A 17,397-nucleotide genomic window follows, 5' to 3' on the forward strand; every position below is an offset into this window, starting at 1 on the left:
AGGAGGAACTCTAAATGCTGATCCGATCATATTTGTAGTCATGTGACTAAATGTAGATGCACACTTTCCTGTTTTTGTCATAGATTTTCTTTACAGTGAGGGTTCATTTCGATTTTTTTGAGTTCTCCAATAATAGACTCTGATTTCTAATTATTACTGTATTATATACTTCAAGAATAATTATAATTATTATCCCAAGATTATTCACTTCTCCGTTGATTAGTTCCCAAAAACTAACAATATTACAATAACTTTTTGCAAAACTAATTGAGCATTTTTAAAATATATTTTGGGAACGAGACCTGTTGTACTATTGTACTATTCGGTATGTGATTCTGCAAACTGCATTTTTTATCACGTTGATATGCAATACTTAAACCATCAAAATAGAATCTTGCAAATGAACAGCTGATGAAGTTGAAAATTCAAACTTTTCTTTCCAAAATTGCTGATTACCTAACGTCTCGTGACCGTTCATTTATTTTATCAATGGAAGATTTGCAACTGAACTTCTTTGACGTGAAAGGTAATTGTTTTCTTTTTCCAACGGTTTTGGCTTTTTCTTCGAAAATTCAATTGAATATATCGAAAGGCAAAAAATTTTGTGTAATTTCTAAAAACCACGTTTTTTAGATTAGAGCTGAAAAGAAAATTACTGTTAGGAATATTGTGACAGTTCCAAAAAGTGCAAAAGCTGATGTCGTTTTTTAATTAATATGCGATGGTAGTCAAAAGGAACTTCAAAATAAAATATAATAGTTGGATTACCGGTTCCATTTTGAATCGCAATGAGACTGTACAAGAAAAAGCAGGAGTTGACTCTCGACATCAGCTCGACATGTTGCTTCCTCCTGTAAGCACGACGGTGAACTGGCGCGAACCGGCCTGCGTGATCACTACAATCGCAATACCAAGCGATACTCTGAAAACATCAACTGTCATTTGAACGTACTGCCAAATTCATCGCGTTCTCGCCCCAATATAAATCACAAAATCTCTCAATAAAAATGGCACGCCTGCCGGATCTGTGCGAAAAATATTTCGGTCACCGTGATTTTTACGATGTGTTGAAAATACCAAAGAATGCAAACGAAAAGCAAGGTAAGAACAAGCAACGCACATAACCTCAAAGTCAACATCATATTGTACCTCAGTCCTAATGAGAAATCGGACATATGCAAAATTCACTAAAAATTGATGAATTTCTATAGCAACGAAGATTATTTAATGCAAGTAAATATTATGAATTGCAGTAAAAAAAGCGTATCACAAACTATCGCTGCTTGTCCATCCTGACCGAGTAGAGGAGAGTATAAAAATTGAAGCAACTGAAAAATTCAAGGTTCTTGGTAGAATTCATTCGATTCTCAGTGACACAGAGAAACGAAAAATATATGATGAATCTGGTCAATATGACGAAGAAAGCGACGAAGTTGTCATGCGCAACTGGTCCGACTACTGGAGAACACTTTTCAAAGAAATCACTGTTGAGGATATCAACAACTATGAAAAAAATTACAAAGGCTCTGAAACTGAGATCAAAGATCTCAAAAGAGCTTATATGGATGGTAATAGAAATGAAAACATTTCAATTAGAAATCTAGTTGATTAGCCGTTATTGAATAATCCACACATTTCAAATAGTTCAAAATAATATTGAATGTCTATGGGTTAACTGTACAATTATCGAGTTGTCTAAATCAATCTACTAATATTTTGTCTTATGATCTTGGCCCCGGAAGTTGACACACCTTTGTGTATTCTTAAAACTCTGTGTGACAAAGATTTGCATGTCATTTTTGGAGCATTTTCTACAATTGCTCATTGTTGTGCTGTAAACCATTCAATTTGCAGCCCCCAACCAATAGTTGGTCTCGTACAAGGATAGAAAGTTTGAAATACATCTTTTCCAATCTTCCCACTTGTACATGACGCTAAAGTTTGCAATGTTAGAGTCAAATGATCGAAAAGAAATTTTTGTAATTCTCCAATTTTTTACTCCACGAGCCATTTGTGTAAGTTTAAAAATGGCCAATTGGAATATTACAAATGTTTTTTTCCATTTATTTGTTAGACTCCAACGTTGCAAACTTCAGTGTCATACTTGTATATGGAATGAGTTAAGGAGAGCTGGGTGCTGCCAATTAAGTGACTTGACAAAATCATTACATAATTATGAAGATTCTCAAAAAGTATTTTAAATAAGAAATTTTATTTGAAAACAAATTTCCAATGAGATTGATATTCTTTAGGCAAAGGTGACATGGACTACATATTAGAAGCAGTACCCTTTACCAATTGCGAGGAAGAACCAAGATTACATGCAATAATTCAAAAGCTCATAGAACAGAAGGAAGTACCGGAATACAAACTTTTCACAATGGAGGATGCGAAAAAGAAACAGCGCAGGAAGCGCAAGGTAAGGAAAGAAAAAACAAAACATTAACACCAGTCCTCGATAATTAGTAAAATTACTACCTCTTGGATTTTAGAAACCAAAATGTCTCTGAAAATCATCAGCAGGAATTTCGATTGAACTTACTAATTTATTCATAAATTCATTCATAATAAGTTTAACGAACATTTAAGGTAACTCCTGTACTGCATGTTAGTCAAATGAGTGCTAAATTTTCAACACGCTTTTAGACCAAGTTCAATGTACCGATTAAACTTATTGTTAGTAGATATGTATTCAAGCATATTTTATTAACGTGAAAAAATATTTAAAATAATAGTATTGCAAAACTATCAACTAATAGATGCAAATTTCCATGATGACACATTTTCACAGGTATTTTTCAAAGAATCATCTGTATTTTTTAACCGATTTTATTACACCAAGTCTCATTTTGTTCCTCAACTGATCCTCTACGAATTCACCACGTAGATTTTCCTTTAAACTCATTCCTGAGAGAAATTATGAATGAAAAAGTTTTTTCACTTAATGAACAATTAGCTGCAACAGTGAAACGATCAAGTTAAAAAAACAACTACATGGTGGATTCATAGAGGACCAGTTGACGAACAAAATGAAACTTGTTGCAATAAAATCGATTAAAAAACGCAGATAATTCTTTGAAAAATACCAGTGAAAATTTGCATTTATCAGTTGATGGTTTTGCAAAACAAGCATTTTTAATATTTTTACATCTTATTAAGATATGCTGTAATACAAATCCACTAACAATACATTTAATCGATACGTTAAACTTGGTCTATAAGCGTTTTGAAAATTTAGCACTCATTTGACTAGCATGCAGTACAGGAGTTACCTTAAGATAAAAAGTCTGACAAAAAACAAGTTTCATTATTTTTCTGTAGGGAGTCTCGTCCTCGATCTGTAATATTATTCTTACATTGTCGTAGGAGTTACCACTCACTCGAAAAAGTCTGAAGATGTCACTGTCAACTTGTTTTCGTGACTTCTCTATTTTCGCGACTGTATATGCTCGGTACGAATTAGGCGAGTAAAGATAGAGAGTGAGAGGGAGAACGAGTGTGATAGAAAGAGATGGAAACAAAGAGGAAGGGGAAGGGGCGAATGAGTAAATAAAAAACTGAGTATCTCGCCGTCTCGATTCAGTCTGCTGTAGCGATTAGTTCGTAAAAGAGTGATCACTGTTATTCCCAATACAGCCTGTGAAATTTTAAACAGAAGTCGTTCTCGGATCATAAAAAGTATCGTCCATAAAGAGGGTTAGCGTGAGAGTGAAGAAAAAAGTGGAATAAAAAGTGTCGAAAAGTCGAACTTCGAATCCATTTCATCACTTTGTTATGAAAAATTTTAATTCCGAATCGTGACTGTAAGGCTTCATTGAAAATCGTTTCTTTTCAGCAGAACGAAAGTGGCAAATGTGAAATCCATCGTTCCAGGTAGCTCGGAAAATTTCGTGCACAATCGCGAATCAAACTTGATACATTTATTTAAAAAATGGAAATTCGCGGACATAGCATAAAAATGGATTTAACGATATTGGCGGCTCTGTTACTGCAAACTGTTTTTTTGGTTACCGGTGTTTCCAGCTTTTGCGTTCTTGTACCGAACGAAGACATGCTCGAGTATTCTTGTACGGGAGGTTCGCCGCACGATTTTTACGTAATACCTAAAGTAACTGAAAAAATTCGTATTACGAACATGACTATTCCGCGCATCACGAAAGAAACGTTTTCCCGTTTCGGTGAAAATCTTTGGGTTTTGACATGCACGCATTGCGGAATAAAAGATATCGAGCCTGATGCATTGCAGAGTCTCGTTAACCTTCAACAACTGCGTCTCGACAACAATCATCTGAGAGACGTAAAATCCGCATGGTTCGTTGGAATGAAGTACCTGACGTACCTCGATTTGAATTACAACGAGATCGAACGGATCGAGGACGGGGTGTACGCGAATCTGCCGAGTCTCGTTGATTTCCGTATATCCGGAAACCGCCTGGAATGTTTGAACGTCGAAGCGATGTCGAATCTCGCTGATTTGAAACGAATATTTTTGAACAAAAATCCCGAATTCAAATGTCCGAATGCGGTGTCCAAATTTTTGGAAGACCGCGAAGTTAGTTTTGAGAAAGACCCCGAATGGCGAAATATCCATCGAGATCTTGTCGAAACTCCAGGTGGCATGAGAGATTGGTCGACACGACCGATAAATCAACCCACAACTTCAGCGTATCACGAAAAATTAGTATCGACAACAGAAGATTTGTACGACGATTACGAGTACTTCACAGAATCCCCGGATCCGTGGCATCCGAAAATTCCGGTTGCTACCGATCGCCAAGTTTTCACGTCTACGCAGTCGCCCTATCCGAAAAACTGGCCGACTCCATCGCCGAACAACGTCGATCAAACGAGTCCAAGTTGGCCAGCATCATCGTCGCCTCATCCGAATCCAACTTCCGGTTGGCCCACCGCATCGCCGCCATATTATCCTCCGAGAAATTGGCCTACGCCTGAGCCCACTTATCGCCCCGAAACTGAAAAATCGTCGTGGTCAAACGTCCCTCCGTCAAGATACGATTACGACCGAACCAGCTATAGACCCGAAGTCATTGTCTCGCCTCCTACGGAGCCTATCGACAACGGACGACTGAGCAATGCTAACGGGCCTTTTTACATCGATTCTGGAAACTTGCCAGTCACTAACGAGCCGAATAATAATTTTTCACCACCAAGTTTCGAATTGACTGACTACTCGTCTGAAGTTTACTCCGAGATCGAGTATCCTCCGATTGATCGCATCGGTTCGAGCGCCACAACGAAGCCACCGTCAAACAGTGGCTATCCGATGAACGTGCACTCTCCGACTTGGCGTCCATCATCATTGCCGCAAGATTATTATGAGCCACCACGAGCGTCCGAAGACTTCTCGCAACCGCAGCTTCTCAACAAATTTCAGCAAGTCCAGGAACCCAACGCAGTTACGGTTGTCACAGATATCAAAACGACCACCGACAAACCGTTGCCCGAATGCAATGGCTCGTCCACCGTGTTTAGACCCTCATTCGCAATCGTCGCCATCGCCCTTATCCTTTTTCCATTTGCAACGATTTTCAACAATTGAGAGATAAATCGAAGAGAGAAAGAGAGAGAGAGAGAGAGAGTTCATGTCGAATCGCCACAAAGTTACGCGGATAAAAATTCTTTTTAGACTGATTATTTTAACCCGGGACAAATTTTCGGGCATTGCTATCTAGTTAATTTAACGATAAACTTTCGACACTTGCAATATTTTTTTGGAATGAACAAATGGAAAAAAAAGAAGAAACTTGATAAGCAGTATCATTTACCCTTGACCGTACGGTAAAAATATTTTTTCCATGTTTTTTCAACTCGATACCTTTCACTTTGAATATTAAATTTTAATGATGATGTAAATTCTTTCGATTCAAACAAATATGAGATAAAAAATTCTTGAAAAATTGTTATTTCATATAATGGCACATATCTGTAAAATGACACTGCCAGTGTTTCGTAATTTAAACGATTTTTTTACGAAAATATATAAGACAACAGGAATCGTCAAGAGTTGGCTAATCGATGCAAGTTTGCAGAATTAATTTCACGAAATTTAGCTCTCACTTTACCGGTGCTTACATTGAGCCTTGAACTTTTGGTCTCATTTGTAAATCGATGTTACGAATGCGAATATAGAGTTTCGAAACAATTGTATTTTGAAGTCACGATAACGAGTGCGAAAAATCGTTTGGTCTGTGGAAATATCAGTCTCGACATCGAAAAAACGTCTTCAAAAATCTTTTTCAAACTCATGATTATCATCATCGTGGAACTTTGTGGTACGTTCAAAGCCTGCGCAAGACACGACGAAATTTCGTAGTCTAATACTTCAGAGTACCTTTAACAACGTCTAAAAAAAGACACGAGAGCAATTAACACATAACATCTGCGGATATTGAATGAGAGAGGAATGGAAAGAGAAACAGAAAGAAAGCGAAGCATCGACGACCCTAAATTTGATCTTGCGATGGGATCAGGAAGAGGGAAAAACGAACGAACGACGATCGAATCGAGCGAATTGATTATGCATCTTCAAGTCTCGAAGTCGAAAAAGGATTCGTATGGGAAAAAATTGTGTACGTATTTTGCAAACAGTTTCATCTCAATATGCTTTGAGTCTAACCACTTTAAATCCCTTGCAATACTCGAAGGAGCTAAAATGTCCCGAAACGAAAGTGTGAGACACATTGTTATGGATTTTCAGAATTTTCGTACAAAAATAATTCTCAAACCTGCTCTAACTTTTTCGTTCATCTTTCAATTACAGTCCAAGACACAAGACCCTTTCAACGATATTTCGATACCCCATGAATATACAGAGGGCACGTGTTCGCGGTTCTCGTTGACCTTTTCACGTCGATTCCCAACTGGGATAGTACGATAACAATGGTAATTGAGATTAACGAGAAACGAGGGTCGCATTACATCCGGAGTGGTAATGAAATAATTACCGATGAGCTACAAACGAGATATCCACTCATTTTCACTGTGTATAGCATATGATGGCTACACTTTGAATATACATGTACCAAGCATTCGGTGTTACATAGCGAAGAAACAAGGGATTCGAGAGCAACGCGATTATGCAACAACGTAGTGAGATGAATGTTTTAATGTGTCATCTGGTGGGGCACGCATCGTGCTCCAGCTGTTAAACTGACCGTGATAGATTCACGCCTCTAATGTCCAACGTCTATTAATAATTCATCATAACTCGTTTTTGTTATTCCTTCTCGTTTTCTTCGTGCCTATCACGCGGAGATGCATAGTTTAGTGTCACGAGACTCGCGTCTATATCCATTAATGTTACCCGGTCACGAAAATCCGAGCTGAATTCACGGGAAATTGCAAAACCTCAAAATTGCTTGGACGATATTTGCATTGGCATTAATAGCCTTCTTTGGCATTACCAATAGTCGGGCATGTACTTTTCGTGCGTGACACGCATCGAGCTCAAAACTGGCACGCGAGAACTGGAGACGATCATTGTCGAATCTATCCCCCTTTGAATTTATTTCGCCTCGAGAAGTAACGAGATATATTCACGTACACATGTTTATACCACATGGCCATATATTCGCCTTATTCAATGCATTTGGATACGTCCATATGTACGTATGTATGTATGCATCTATATAAATCTATAAATATGTATATGCATGCATATCTATGCACAACGACCTTCAATCTGCGAATTCCACAATTGATCGTTACACGCAATAACGAATAGTTTGACCGTGTTGCATTGCTTCTACGTGCAGAACCCCATTACGACATATTTTAACCGTGTTATACAGAGTACGATTTTCCATGCTCTCCTCATGGAACAACGTCCTTCGTAACGACTTGACAGTTGCCAGACTACTGATTGAACAAACGTTCGGACAATCTGGCCGGAGGTGTTTCAATTTTGTTTTTTTTTTCCTTTACGTACCGCCCAATCTTATCGTTTTTCTTCATGATTTGGCAGTTTTAAGGCCTTGTAGAAGCGGGCGAAAAAACGTGATTTTCTTGATTTTTTTTCGACAAGAAAATGAATGTTTATTGAAAAACTGCGAACGACATTCATTAGTGCATATGTTCGTGTACTTGTACAATTTTTTTCATCAAAAATTTTCTCAAAATGACGCAACTCCAGCTGTATTTCAGTAGCACATTTTTTTGAGCATCAGTTGCAGTGGACATGATAACTAAAAAACTATTAATCCGATTTATACCACTTATTTATTATAATAATAGCTTGGGCCTGGACGAAGGACTTGTGAAAAATTTGGTTTAAAAAAAATTGGCGACATTTTCAACAAAAAAATCCTTTTTTGAGGTCCTGAATTTCCGCTTTTTTTTTTACAATTTTTTTCCAACAAAATACGAAATCCTTCGTCCTGGCCCTAGCTATTATTATAATAAATAAGCGGTATTAATTTCGTATTGATCGGATTAATAGTTTTTCAGTAATCGTGTCCACCGCAAAGGTATTTTTCAAAAAATACGATTCTGAGATAATCGCGTTTAAAGATTCGAGTATTAAACGACCGCGCACACCTGGCGGACGGTTGAAATACCCATAGCTACGAATCCAATATGCTCTGATCTTTATGAAGTTTGGTGAAAATATTCTTCAGGCATTGTACTTGAAGAATATCTAATAAAAAAAAAATTTCAATTTATCCGCCCATCACAAGTGTGTAAAGGTCTTAAAGGTCGATATGTTGGAAACATTGGAATTTTGGTATGAGGAATATTTACGCGTTACTCGGTTGTTAAATTTTTGTATTAAAGTATCATCTTTATCGGTCCCTTTCGATCTTTTCATTTGGATTGGTCTACTCGTTAACTTATTCAGTCTTGAACTCGACCGCTGAACAAAAACACTTTATTTTTCGTTATCTCATCCATCTTTTTATATTAGTCTTGCTATAATTCCAACGATTTGATTAATAATAATGACAATATAATGAAACGACTTATTTCTATAGAACCCTTTCTTCTCATGCCCACTTAGTTATCGCTATACTTAACGAGTACAAGCTCTGAATTCCTCGACGATGACAGAGACTCTTGTGCAATTCATATATGCCAGCAGCTCTGAGGTGCCCAGCCGAGCGCATTTCCCTCTGATTTCCGGAGCTTTTCGAGCCAGATGTGCAGAGATGCACACGCAGTGCAAATTTACCCCAGTTGTCACCAGTCCACGAATGAGATCCACTCGGATTTTCTTAAACGGCCCAAGGTCGTTTGCTCGTTTGAAATTTTCGGTGGATATACGCTCTTCCCGTTGACGTTGAATAGCACGAGAGCTCTCCTCGAGTCTATTCCGCTCACTCATCTGCCCCTCTTTGTATATTTTCTCGGTCGATTTGTGTCGTTTTTTTTCATGACCCAGCATGAGCAATCGTGAACAATCAATGTCTGTCGTTAAACTTTCAAACAAAACAACTGAGATCGAGAGCGGCAGGCAGAAACAGCACTAGAGAAAGAAGGAGAGAGAGAGAGAGAGGAAGGGCGCTTTCTCTCGTTTGTTTGTTTGGGAATAGTGCCAAAATCACCAAACTTCGCGGCCACAATAGCTTGGTCAATTTTTCTCAAAGTATCGACTCTTCCTGAGAGTGAATTTGTTGATACTCCCGGATAAATATTCACCTTACAATTGTATAGTTGCCTCCGTTTGGTATTTCTGAACTTCAAAACGGACCCGGAAGCTTTTTAAGGAATTTTACGCGAGTCTAGTGGAAATCGAAAATTCCACTTTAAGAGTTGACATTTGGAAATATGCTAGAAATATACAGCGTGCTTCTATTCCCGGAATTATTATATAGGATCTACCGTCTAATTGTCGGGAAAAAAAATTACCGAAAATCACATTTTTTGAAGGCTTATACACAGGCTCTTATGGCAGGCGCACTTCCTGTGCGACGATTTGGATTTAATGAAACAGGATCCTCCCAATTTTGAACAGCCAAAAAGAAGAATAAGAAAATTTTAGATATCAGTGATGTCTTCAGAAAGCCTTGTTACCGATGAAAATGACCTGTGAATGGAGAAAAAATGCTTATTTGATGTTAACGAGTAATAACGACATAAACGGTGGAAGGTTCGACAACACCATGAGCCAGTTGGTTTAAAATATAGATATGCATACGCATATAAATGGAAAATGGCTGTTGTCACATTTTGCTTGACGATTTTACTACGAAAGTATTTTAACCGCGCTGTCATTATATTAAAAATTGATCAATATCAAAAAATAAGTTACACATAATTTAAATAATTGCGAGAATAAATTTTAATCGTTTCTTTGATCACGAAAAGAGGAAAAAAGTTGAGTTGCTTTTTTCAATTAATGCAGACTCACCATTCATATAAGGCTCGATCTCACGAACCTTTTTCGTTACGTATCAACGTCTATGCACAGTAACAGATGCAAATAAAAACAATAAAACATTGGACCAATAGTAGTTCTACTGTTGTACAGTCATGTAACTTTTGTCACATTCGAGTAAATTTTCTCCAAACTAAAAGCTTCGATTAGCAGTCAAATTTTGTTAATATTTGTCCATCGATAATATTCGTAGGCAAGTCCAAAAAAGTTCTGCTACAAATGCTTTATATTTCTATGATGGTCATGGACGTTCCCGAAACAAATGCATGAATGTTTCTGTTGATGGTTTGGGAAGAAAAAATTGATTATTTAACATCCGGAAGGAATGAAAAGACTAATAAATAATCTGCCATTAACGTTTCAGTATGTGAAAACATTAATAAAAGATGCCGCAAGTAGAATTCAGTTTCTCATTGATTAGAGTTGAGCGTAGGGCTGTTTATTTTCAAAAGCAGTTCTCGCAGTACCCATGAGTCACGTTGACGTCTATTTCTAGTCTAGATACATTGAGCTCGAAAAAGTTCTTATATCATTGATAAAAATAAAAGCGTCTTCGAATTCGACGGTCTACTTCATAATTTTTGGCTTGCTCGCGGTTGGGAAGCGAATGAGCTACGCTCATTTCGACCAACGAGTTCGTATGAATATCTTCGATGCGTTTTTTGTCTTGTAAAATTCCGTTAACCGATCCCTCGGTATTGAGGCTTTGCCAATTATTTTTAAATCTTCACTTCTGAAGCATTTGTATTCTGTTTACTTTTCCTTCGACTTAATAAACTTTGTATAAATAGAATTTGACTAGAAATTCGAGTGATTTTCACTGACAAACGATCGAAAAGCTAAACGAATGTTTAAATATAGTGCACCTTTGGCAATTTTTCGTCAGCAACAAAATGTGAAGGCATGACATTGAAAATGAGTCTACAATCACCAACATTTTTCCACGCAAGTTGTTACGAAGTAAATATTTTAATCGTCTCGTTTTCAAAAGGATTGATTCCAATTTATATCGTGCTTTAGCACTGAAAGGTGAATTATTATCAGAGAAAAATCTTGTCCGAGGAATCTGACGTTCGAACGTCTCGCCAATTGACGAGATTTTCCCCGTATCGTTATGCAATGTGACTAACATTAGGCTACTGTAGCTGAGGACGCTTGCCAGGAATTATAAATACCGGAATTCGCGGGTGCTCAGAAGCTTTTCATTCGGAGATTCAAGGGGCGATTGAAATGGAGCGAATTTAGGGGATGTTTATACGATAAATCAAAAACGGTATTTATGAATCTCAATAATGTTTACGTTGCCTCGCGATTCAAGCTTGTCATGCGTGGAAACGCAAAGTTGGCGTTGCATTTACGCCAAGTCTGCTGTGAGTTACGAATTCAGTGGAACTTCTAGAAAATAATGAAAAAACTAAAAAATAATTTCGTTGAAAACATCAATAAAGTTGAATATCAAAGCTTCGTATCTGCCCGTCAGTGAGCAACTGAATAAATAATGAATAAAGTTGATTTAAGAAGCATCACTAAATAATCAACGTAATGAGCGATAAAATAGATCTTCAAAACCAGCGATAAAGTGCATTGCGGGTGTTCCGAGTTGAGTCTATTACCGAAGAGCGGTTTTCATTGCTCAAACAATTTAACGTCCAACCGCGAGAGGCTGTTCCGCATCGTTTTATTTAGTGCCGCAACGCTTCCATTGCCCACACATTTACGCTCCGTCGCGCATTGAGATTTGTTTTTTCATGCGTCACAGTGCGATGTTTTGCGCGGGCCACGGAGACGGAGCTCCAACCTGCCCTTTGCTCGCGCACCGTCGTCGGACACGCGTTGTTCGATGATCTTGAGATCGGGGGCGCGTAAGACTGTTCCGAAAATAGAATTTTTACGCATCGACGCGTTTCACCCCATTGACGATCCGGAAGTGGACGAAATACGGTCCCGAAAAGCTTCAAAACAAAGTCTGTGTGAAAAAATGCGTGCCGAGTCTCTAGAGGCCAATCGAATCGCAAGGTTTTGAGGTTTCAAACTCTGATTCATCGTCGATGCGATATCAATTCATTAGTAACAATTTACTTGCCACGTGGATCAAAAAAAAAGTTAAAAGTGGCAAACTAAGAGTTCTCATTGAGCGGATGTAGTCTTCAGCTCCGTGCTGTTCCCCCCCCCCCCCCCCAAAACCCCACCGGAATGCTCATCGCTAATTAAACATTTTTTCAAAATCGCTTCATCCCTGGAAAAATCGGCGAAGCTTTTTTCTCTCCGTTATTTCGTCATCTACTTATTCTGCCTACCGCAAATTCGAACTTCGAGACGTTCGCGTCACGATCCACGTATATACGAGTGTGTGGGTTCTCGCAGCTTTTGCTCAGATTTTTCATTAGCTTCGTTCGTAGAGCTTTTTTGCGTGGGATGGCTGCACAGTCTACGCGAGAATAGATCGCGTGACTAAGACATCTCAAGAGCCTGATTGACTGATTTACGTTGAAACGAGCCTGCTGCGGTTTGATCTAGACCTTATTATCAATCGACAGTAGTACATAAATGTGTATGCTCGAACATGATTACTCGTTACACGTTTTCATACAAAACACTTCTCATTATTCAGATTTTATTTTTCTTCGCGTTGGAGCTTCAAGGCGATTGGTTTTTACGCGTTTTTTGCTAAGTAATTATATCTATTTTACAATCAATCTACGAACGTTTGGTGAGAGATATGCGTTTATGGTTGTTTTGGAAATTATGCGATCACGTTTTCGATGCAAACGTTAAAAATAGATTTTTCATAAGCTAGAATTTTTCATTCCATCTTTGGAGAATGAAAAATGAATAAACGCGTTTTTATTTTCGTATAGAAATCAAATGAGCATTGTGTTTCCGCCGAATGATTTCAATCTTTCCTCGATCTTTGCACATTTATTCAAATATAGGCAGACAAATTATTTCGGAGAAATAGTAAACACGTTTTTTTTTTTTTTTTCAATGTTAACTCATTTTCGACACTACGATCACTAAATCATTTTAAACGTTCATATATTCGGAACACCGGTGGTGGGTGTAAAGTTGAGGTTCTTGGAAGCGATAAACTCGAAGTTCTAGTTGTCTGAAACCATAAGAAATATACTGAAAAACAAGGTTTTACGTAGAACATGAAATGGAATGAGAAAATTCTAATCTTAATTTATCATCAAGATTTTATCGCGCTAAATACGATGAATTATTGTTGCAGTGGGCCAAAGAAGCAGAGGAGGCAGAGAGACTAGAAAAAATGATGAAAATCGAGAACGAGGAAAACGCAGCGAAGAATGACCTTGCACTGGCAATACAGAGTCGCAACCGAGCACGGGCTGATCAAGCTGAAAACTTCTTCGATTCGTTGATCGATAAATACGCGAAAAAAGCTGAAAAGAAATCGACAAAAAAGACCCCTGGGAGCGCAAAAAAAACCAAAAAGAAGACGCACAATTGAGACGAAAAAAAAACATCGTTCTGTCGCACACGAAAATATCACGCATCCGCAGACGCCTCATAACAAATTTATTCGATTCATCTGATTTTTATTTCTTTTTCTATCGTATACAATCGTAACATAATCCTTCGTTTATCGTAAACGTAATTTCTATAAATAAATCATTGTGTTTAGATTTTCTAATATTACGAACAAATCTTCTGACCCCTACAGTATTCCCTATTAGTTCCTACTCGGCGAAAAGCTTTCTGCGCTATCACTGGGAGCTTAAATATCAATCGTATTGAAAAATAATAATGATACCTCATCATTAATTAGGCATCAAACAGGCAACTTCTTTATCAACATGGGATATTGATACAAAGGTCATGATGTTTCAAGTAATCTGTTCTATCGACGGTCGTTAAGAAAAATTTGACTAGATTAAAAAAGTGCAACGTTTTCAAACGTCATTATTATTTTTAAGAATCGTAACAATTTTTTCGTGCATACGGATCTGTATATGCATTTGAGCTATTGTTTTATTATCATCGAAACCATTTTCCATTTGTTGGTGATTTGGAATCGTGTATTGCAGAATATTGAGAAATGGAAGGCTTGGAAAAAACGATAAATCGAGCATCTGAGGAAATCTTGAGGGAATTGAGCTTGTTTTTCAACGATTTTAATATTCGAACATTCCGAGTACATTTTTTTGTGAAACTTAGTGACCCCATTCATATCGTTCCAGATTATCTGAATGAGTTGATCGAGAATTTGAAGAAATCTTACAAGTGGCTAATTCGAGAACGATCTCGAACGATCAGTGATGAAAATATGCCGATAGGCAATGGCGAAGTGAGTCTTGAGTGGCCAATCTCTGTGTGGCTAATGGCTTGATCCTCCGCTATATCGGATATTGTAAGTCTCGTGTTACGTCTGGTCTGATCGAAGCGACAACAACACACCACACACATCGGACAACACGCTCGAAATGTCGAAGGTCCCGATCTTTCTTAATGTGATCGAAAGTTCTCTCTGCGCACATTCGTGGGGCATTCTTTGTCGATGTAAATGATTTCTCACTCATTCAGCTTTTTTGCAGCAGCGTCGTCGACTCAAACGCGCGATGCCTTCGGAAAACATTTTCATCGTTCTGGACCAACTCACAGTTCCGTTATCGAGGAATTTTTCTCGATGCATCATTTTCATTCGTTTCTGACGACATTTCTAACGTTTCCTGAACAATTGATTTTTCTTTGTTATTCGCTGTTTTGCTGAAATAAGTATTTTAAGTTACGATAAAACAAATGAGACAATGGCGGGAACCTCGACGAAATATTTGTAGAAAAAACTATTTTTAGCTTCATCGAACATTTTTTCCATGGTATAACTACGAAAAACCTAACATGGAGCGGAGCGATACTTGATCGGATTCCCCAAGGAATCCCTACACAATGTGGGACGCCAGGCGCCTCGTAGCGAGCCTAGCCCGTCTGTCAACAAATGTTCCTTTCACCTCAATTTTTTTCACCTTTTTTTGTTTTAGCCCATCACCGTATTATATTAAATTTGTGATTCTCGCTCAGTGAATCATCAGTTGAGCCCTCGTCGAACGAGCTGCCGTGAAAGAAGTAGCTTAAAAAAAGCAATTGTTCAAATATGGCATAGGCTAAAATACGTAATTACAATTGAAATGAAAATTGGCTCCGAATTTAAACCGCTAACTCCGCTGTTTCATTAATAGTAATGAAATCGTTTCGAAAATTCATTTTCGAATCACTTCGGAAGTTGAAGATATTTCGCAATGTTGAGTTACCAAGTGAAATGAGTTTCAAGTGCGAGAAACAAATGAGTCGATCGGTCTAACGGATGGGAATTTTTTTATTTTTTACCTATAGATAAATGTCTCATTGGAGTGTGAATCGATCGTGAAACCGATTAATCATCCGAGTGTAAAAGTGCATCGAGTCGAAGGTACAATCTGCGCACTGCGAATGGGAGAGGTACGAGTCGATGTAAAACGTATAAATATACAGAGGTAGAGCAGAAGAATGTAAACCGTCATTATTATTAACTGGTACGAAGTGCGTATGCAATGAGAGGAGTGCTATTCCACGCAAGTTTACAAATGAGAAATGACGCATACAATGCGAGACGAAAAAAAGAAAAAGAAGTGAGAGAGAGAGGGAAAGATGCCGGTGCAACAATATTTTCTACCGGCCAGGTCGATTTAAACAGCGATTAGATCGTCGCTGCGACGCGCGCAACGCTCATTCGTGTTTATCTTTTTTTTTTTTTTAAATTTTTTTATTATTTCAATTTTTTTTTATTCATTCGATCGTTGTTCCTTTGTTTTGTTTTTTCCTCGTTTTTATTTCTTTCTTTCTCGAGACTCTGGCGTATCCTTCGCACCAACCCACTATCGATCAAGTTTCCTGACCGCATTTGACTCCCATGCGACGAGAAACGACCCGGAGCGTTACGAGACGATGAGAAGTCGCGCAAATTTTACCGCCCACGCATCGCCGCCCGATACCTCTTTCGCGAGGAAACAATATTTTTTTCTCTCTCTCTCTCTCTCTCTCGATTCCTCTTTTTTTCGTAATTTTTGGAAGCGGTTCTCACGCGATACAGATCTCCAGACGGGGAACGGCTTCGAAAAAGGTGTAACATTCCTTGTACACTTTTTTGTGCAATATTTAATATTATGACAGTATATTGTGCCGCTGCGATTATTATTATTATTATTATCATTCCGATCCACAGTTATTATTATAACGTTTTTTTTTACAAACATGATACGGCTCTTGGGCTTGAATGTTCTTGACTGAAAGAATTTCTAAATATAAATTTAGTAACGTTCCCTCGTATACTTGAAAAACGAGCGCTGGAGCGTTTAAAAAACGTGCGTAGTCGATCGAAATAAATAAATAATGGCCCAAAAGTAGTTTTTCTCGAGTCCAACGTTAAAATACATGTTTCTCATGATTTTTGTAAGAATACATATATTATTATAAATTCTAATATCCATATTTATGCCCCTTCGAATATTCAGCATACACTTCGCCATGTAAAATGCAATGTTCCCTCGTGTTTGCACCCCAGTCAAGCCTTCGCAGATTGGATGGACCCCGAGTGATGCGTATACATGGATGAGAGTACGAAAAATATGGAAGAAAAGGACCAAGAGAAAGAACGAGAGAGAGAAAGAGAGAAAGAATGCTAAAAGAGGGACAAGACGAATGGCGAAGTGGATGGCTCCACGGAACTTCTCGCGAAGTAGGGGCACCAGGAGGAAGGAAGAAAGAGTAAGAAGACAAGTCGAGGAGAGGAATGAAGCAGCATATAGTAGCATGTAGTACGTATACTTATGCGCATGTACAACGCTATGTATGTATTTATGAGCACACAGAACACTCAAACACACACACACACACACACACACACACACACACACACACACACACACACACACACACACACACACACATTTTACACGTACTTATTTTATTATGTGTACACATGCATGTATTGAAAAGTCTGTGAAAAG

General features: G+C 38.1%; 2 protein-coding genes across 2 annotated transcripts; both read left to right on the forward strand.

Moving 5' to 3' along the window:
• Positions 1-869: 869 nt before the first annotated feature.
• On the forward strand, positions 870-14,048 carry LOC122417247 (J domain-containing protein CG6693). The gene is made up of 4 exons (XM_043430609.1): positions 870-1,101; positions 1,254-1,568; positions 2,253-2,419; positions 13,626-14,048. Exons 1-4 carry the CDS (start codon positions 1,008-1,010, stop codon positions 13,863-13,865), a joined length of 816 nt encoding a protein of 271 aa, XP_043286544.1. The 5' UTR covers positions 870-1,007; the 3' UTR covers positions 13,866-14,048.
• On the forward strand, positions 3,567-5,767 carry LOC122417205 (pollen-specific leucine-rich repeat extensin-like protein 3). Its single transcript, XM_043430539.1, has one exon. It carries the CDS (start codon positions 3,932-3,934, stop codon positions 5,558-5,560), a length of 1,629 nt encoding a protein of 542 aa, XP_043286474.1. The 5' UTR covers positions 3,567-3,931; the 3' UTR covers positions 5,561-5,767.
• Positions 14,049-17,397: the final 3,349 nt, after the last annotated feature.

Source organism: Venturia canescens, chromosome 1 (genome assembly GCF_019457755.1).
Source record: "Venturia canescens isolate UGA chromosome 1, ASM1945775v1, whole genome shotgun sequence".
NCBI classification, from domain to species: Eukaryota; Metazoa; Arthropoda; class Insecta; order Hymenoptera; family Ichneumonidae; genus Venturia; species Venturia canescens.